Genomic DNA, 6,461 nt, shown 5'->3' on the forward strand with positions numbered 1-6,461 from the left:
AGGGGAAACTGGGAATGGAGAAATTTACATGTAAATAAAGAAAATATCTAAAATAAAAAAAAAAAGATCTGAGATAAAAAATGTAATCAACTTTTTCCATTTATATTAACAAATATTTTCTTTATTATATATTAAAAATACTGATATTTTATTTAAAAAAATAATACATCTTTAAATACTTTTAAGTTTTAAATTCACTGTAGCCTTATTCAAACATTTAAACATATTTAGAACTAATTTTTAACCTCTTTTGTTTTTTTTCTTCCCACAGTGGAATCTCTCGCATTATCGCTCATGGCTGGCATGGAGCAAAGTTAAATATCTCTAATTTAACAAGTACCTTAGACTTCGACATCATCCATGTACATATTTACTGTTTGCAGCTGAGAAATAAGAATCTTTTGTTTTATTTATTTTTATTGTTAAACATGTCTAGACAAATGAATTGTAGGTATTTTTCTGAATTTTATTATCGAGTATATAGAGGTATGTATATAATGTATATCTAACTGTAAAATATATAGGTATTATATAAAAATAGACTATTTACTAATATTTCTTTTCTTCTAAAAGATTGACTTATTTTAATGTATATGAGTATTTTGTCTGCTTGTATATATGTGTATACGGAGTGCTCGGAGGCAATAAAAGAACATCAGATACTCTGTAAGTTTACATTTCCTCTTACCTAAAAGTTGTCTTAGATTTGACTATCCTTGAAGCATTTTTATGTGCATAGAAAATCCCAGAAGAAAAATAAAAACCATATCAATGTATAAACTGTACTTTACTTAAGGCCAGCTGTTTTATATCTATTTTTAGCATTTATTAGCTAACTAGTAATATCTCAAATAAAAGTGTATCATTCCATTTTCCCACATATTTCATGTGTATTTCTTAGTAGGCACTGTATGAGAACAGATGTATTATGTAAGCAGATAAATACCGTAAGGATGTAGCAGAATGAACTTTAGCCAGCTAAGTCAAACTGATAGCCCTCAATATGTAACACAATACATATTCCTAAGCATATATAATACATTCACTGAGATAGTCAGTCTATTCTGTGCATGAAATATACTTAACCTCTTGTTTGTTTTATTTTGGTTCAGTTTGGTTTCTTGTTTTTTTTTTTTTGTGATTTTGGTTTCTTTTTTTGTTTTGTTTTTCGAGACAGGTTTCGAGTCAGGGCTGTGTAGCCCTGACTGTCCTGGAACTCAGTCTGTAGACCAGACTGGCCTCGAACTCAGAAATCCACCTGCCTCTGCCTCCCAAGTGCTGGGTTTAAAGGCGTGCGCCACCACTACCCAGCTAGGTTTCTTGGGTTTTTTATGTGGTTGGTTGGTAGGTTGGTAGGTAGGTAGGTAGGTAGGTAGGTAGGTAGACATTTCTCTGTGTAACTAGATGTCCTAGAACTCGCTCTGTAGACCAAACTGATCTCAAATTCAGAGATCCTTCTGTCTCTGCCTCCAGAGTGGTAGGATTAAAGGTATGCATCACCAGTCTATTTCTGGCTTTTTGAAACAGTCTCACTCTTTAGCCAAGGCTTGCTCCAAACTCAGGATCCTCCTGCCTCAGTTTCCTAAGTGCTAAAGTTACAGACATGCACAAACATACTTGGCATATGGGTTTATTTGGCTTGTACTTGCACATCTCTGATCATTGGAGGAAGTCAGGTCAGGAACTCAAGCAAGAACCTGGAGGCAGGAGCTGATGGAGAAGCCATGAGGGGTACTGCTTACTGGCTTGCTCATGGCTTACTCAGCCTTCTGTCTTTCTTATAGACCCCAGAACCACCAGCCAAGGAATGGCCTCACCAACAATGGGCTGGGTTGTGCCCCATCAATTAGGAATTATGAAGATGCCCTACAGGCTTTCCTGCATCCTGATCTTAAGGAGTCATTTTCTCAACTGAGGTTCCCTCCTCTCAGATTACTCCAGTTTGTGTGAAGTTGACATAAAACTAGTCAGCACTTAATTTTTTAGAACAAATCACATAAAAAAAAAAAAAAACCCTCCAATCACCCCCCTTTGACCTTGTTTCCAGATGTACTGTCTTCTCGGTATACTCTTGTTATTCACCAGATGTCAAATATTTGGGGGTCTCTCATCTTGAGTTTCCAGTCTTGGATGCTGAAGTTCTAAAACATGTTTATAGAATTAATTCAGTTCAGCTTTACTTTATAGTAAGTAATACAAACTACTGTGTGACTAAAAGTGCACATGTTTTTTCTTTTGGTACTGTTGGGGATGGAACCTAGGGTCTTGCACATGCTAGGTAGACAGTTTACAACTGAACTTCATCCTCCACAACAAAACTGACTAACCCAGAATATCAGAAAATTGGTACTCGTAGTAGAGCTCTTTAAAGCCATGGTAGCGTTTTTGGAACTATCAAAGGAGCTGATCCAAACAGCATTATAGATACAACACATTCATAAAGAGACAGGTACACTAGTCTCCAAGGAAAGAAGTTGCTGGAGCACTGTGGGAGATAGCTCAGTCACTACAGTATTTGCATACTCAAGGCCCTGGGTTTGATACAGACCACTGGATACACTGGGCTTGTTAACATATGCCTACAATCCCAACACTCAAAGTAGGATTAGACATGCATCATCACTGGAGATCAGGCTCCAAACATAAATCCTTGGGAATTATATTCAAACCATTTCCAGACCACTATAGATAGCCCCATTAGCTGCTGAGATATTAAATTAACATGTAGCTATAAAAGCTACCAAAACAATAGAAATAGGAAAGTATTCAATCTAAAGGATGAAAAAAAAAGATTTTTAAATTTTTATTTAAATATGAAAGACTGCTTTATTCCTAGGGTTGAGAATAAGAGAAATGTCTACCTAATTCAACATTTCTATTTGGTATTATACCAGAAGTACTACATGATACATAACAAAAAAATATTCAGATTGAAAAATAAGTGAACTATTCATAAATTGTATGGTTTTATATGTGAAATAGAATATGTCTTCCCAGTGAGAAGTCAGTCCACCACTTAGAGGTTAATAAAGGAAAAACTTTAATAGTGCATGCCAGGTTCTGGCTCGTGCACAAGAGGGAGCTAACCCTAGGCAGAAATCTATCTGCATTCTGAGCACTCAGACATGTTTCACATAGACAGAAATTCTAAAGTTTGGTTGTTTGAACAAATGGTGATACTTAAAATGTAAAATATTACCATAGCTTTTAATCAGTTCATCCTCTCTGTCTAGCAGAACTGTGGTAGGAGGACCAGAGTGCCCCTTTAAATTCTATCTTGTATAACAATATTTCCTAATCAAGTGTAGTAGATCCTTAGTAATATTAGTTTATTATTCCCAGATTTGTCTGTTTTACAGCAATAATTATTAATCAAAACTTCTTAAGTATCAATAAGCAAGTTTTGTATGACAAATTTGGAGAAAAGGAACACAACACATTTGGGTCTAATAACCCCAGAAAGAGAACTTACTAAAGACCAAAGTAACAATATCACCAATGTCAAATTTGGTAAACTGATTAGTTTTGGATTTTTGGGTTTTTTTTGTTCTGAGATAGGATCTCTACATAGCTCTGTGTGATGATTTGAATAGGTTTGGTCCCCATAGATTCTTGTGTTTGAATGCTTGGCCCACAGGGATGTCACTATCAAGAGGTGTGGCCTTGTTGGAAGAAATGTGTCACTGTGGGGGTGGTCTCTGAAATCTCCTTTGCTCAAGCTCTGCCCAGTATGGAAGACAGTTCCCTCTTGGCTGCCATTGGATTAATATGTAGAACTCTCAGCTCCTTCTCCAGCACCATTTCTGCTTGCACAATGCCATGCTTCCTGTTATGTTGATAATGAACTAAATCTGAAACAGTAAACCAGCCCCAATTAAATGTTTGCCTTTATAAGAGTTGCCTTGGTCATGGTGTCTCTTCACAGCAATGGAACCCTAACTAAGACAGCCTGGCTGGTCTGGAGCTCACAGGTATCCACCAACCTCTGCCTCAAAAACACTAGGATTAAAGGCATGTGGCACCATGCCTAGCTCCCAGTGAGCTTTTTAAATCAAAGTTACAAATGAGTATAGGTGAACAGTTACTAAGTAAGAAGCAGAGAGAACCAAAAGCAGCCAAATCACCAGAAAGCATGCATGTGGTAACGAGACTTTGACTAGTTCCAGCATGATGAGCATGCTTTGGCTGGCCTTGCCTTTCTCCCTTCCCTCTCCCTTGTAAACCACAGATTACATCCCGAAAGCTAGCCATCAAGGGCTATTCCCTTCTTGGGACACTTTCTTATGCCAGATTCATTCCTGAGGCAGACTACCAAGAACCAGCAAAACATTGAAATCCAGCAATCAGAAGCTCCCTCTGGTTCACCTAATTAGCATGCCCAATCAAAACATCCCATCACGCCCTAGCCCATTCTAACCCAGACTGCCCCTTCTCTCAAACATTAACACCTGCAAGGTCTTTTGCTGCCGGTTTTTTTTTTTTTTTTCCACCTGAGTGGTTTCAGAAAGCAACCACTTTTACTTTTCTTCCCCACTTAAAAGATTTCTCTACAGAAACAGGTATTTGGGTGTGGTTGCTGCCTAATCCGTGGGTCCAAGAGGGAGACACCCACTGTGCAGTACCCTTCTTGTGGTACACAGACATAATACATGCAGATCTAACACCCAAGAACATTAAATAATTTTTGTCACACCCTGTATTTCACCCAGCTCACTGCCTCTGAAAAGTGGGAATTGCAGGGGCACCAACAGCTACACTGCCTTCCGTAATATTGAATTGGACAAATTATAGCCTTTTCTGGTTTTGTATATTTTCAAATAAAACATTTTAAGTCACACAGAAAAACATGACTGGTAGCCATGGGTATAGGAGTGGAATTGTCACCTCAGGACACACTGCAGATCCTGTCACTGTCTTGGAAAATCAAAACTTTTTAAGAAGGGTCACACAAGTGTTGTGTGACAAATATGAAGAAGAGGAATGGAACACAACACATATGGGTCTAATCACCCCAGAAAGCAAAACTACACTATTGATGCAGCATAGCATAGTTGCACTGTAAAGCCCTACCAACTCCGTTTCTGAGAGTGCACAAAGCACTTGAGCAAACATTCTATAGCAACCCCTGCCCGTGGCAAAAGCCAGTCAGACTACAACAGCAGGGTCAAGTACATACAGACAACCTAAGACATCCTGCAGAAAATAGATAACCTAGCCATCCTGTTTGTCGGGTGGCTTTGTACCCATGTTTGGTTCCTGCAGATTACACCAGAAATGTAATTTTTAAAATACTAACTTGCTGACCTGTATGGAAATTCCCAAAGCATACTGTAACTGCTATAAATGCCCCTCACCCCTAGAACTCAGGGCTCTCACTTCTGACCCACTGTGACAGTGATGGCGCTCGTCTTTAATCCCAGCACTTGGGAGGCAGAAGCAGGTGGATTTCTGAGTTCAAAGCCAGTCTGTTCTACAGAGTGAGTTCCAGGACACCCAGGGCTATACAGAGAAATCCTGTCTGGAAAAACCACACAAAAAAAAGAGGACAGAGCAGACTGCTCTTCCAGAGGTCCTGAGTTCAATTCCCAGCGACCACATGGTGGCTCACAACCATTTGTAATGGGATCCAATGCCCTCTTCTGGTGTGTCTGAAGACTGCCACAGTGTACTCTCATATAAGGAATAAATAAATTTTTTTTTAATGTCTCTAATGAGGGTTGGGGGATGCAGTTATCTATGGACATGGTAATAAATCATTAGGAATTGGCTTAATACCAGGCCCATTTATCAGAGTAATATTAGTAGGATCTCCAGCAGGGCCTATCACATGTCTAGGCATGGGTTCTTTGCCCTGATATTGGTGTCAGATATGGATTTCAACTTGTTAAGTGGACCTTAAAAATAATCAGGAAGTGGCTGTTTACTCCCATGCTGTTTGTGCCACAATCACACCAGTGGCCATGTTTTTATAAGGTCCACTGTTGTACCTCACATGGTTCACAGATGGGCAAAACTGGTGATTACTCTTCTTCAGCACTGTGCATAGCATCTTCTAGCACTATGAAAGCTAGTCAGCAGGGATGAGGCTCCTAGGTAAGTGCCAGCTTAACTTCTTCCTGTTCTAGGCCTCAAGTATGTGGTGTCTTGAGCAAGAGAGGTTTGCCGTAAAGTTCCAGAGGGTCATCAGGAACATTGGCAATAAACTGTAATGTTTGAGATGTCTGCTGGACCTCACTGCCTCTAGGCTTTTTATTTGTTGTTCTGTGATATCTTTAGGAGCATTGTGTCCCTGTTACAGGATAACTCCATTTAATTTTTATAAATGTGCATGTGTGTGTTTTAGAAAGCTAGGCTACACTGGGCAGTGGTGGCACACGCCTTTAATCCCAGCACTTGGGAGGCAGAGGCAGGTGGATTTCTTAAGTTTGAGGCCAGCCTGGTCTACAGAGTGAGTTCCAGGA

At 39.2% G+C, this 6,461-nt stretch overlaps 1 protein-coding gene across 1 annotated transcript in view; it reads left to right on the top strand.

The window, feature by feature from the left end:
• Tubgcp5 (tubulin gamma complex associated protein 5) overlaps positions 1-880 on the top strand; it is a 41,127-nt gene extending 40,247 nt beyond the window's left edge. The window contains exon 23 of the mRNA XM_031386810.1: positions 272-880. Within this exon, the coding sequence (XP_031242670.1) occupies positions 272-318 (47 nt within the window). The 3' untranslated portion in view covers positions 319-880. The remainder of the gene's footprint in view (positions 1-271) is intronic.
• The last annotated feature ends 5,581 nt before the right edge of the window (positions 881-6,461 follow it).

This window comes from Mastomys coucha, unplaced genomic scaffold (genome assembly GCF_008632895.1).
Source record: "Mastomys coucha isolate ucsf_1 unplaced genomic scaffold, UCSF_Mcou_1 pScaffold21, whole genome shotgun sequence".
Lineage (NCBI taxonomy): Eukaryota > Metazoa > Chordata > Mammalia > Rodentia > Muridae > Mastomys > Mastomys coucha.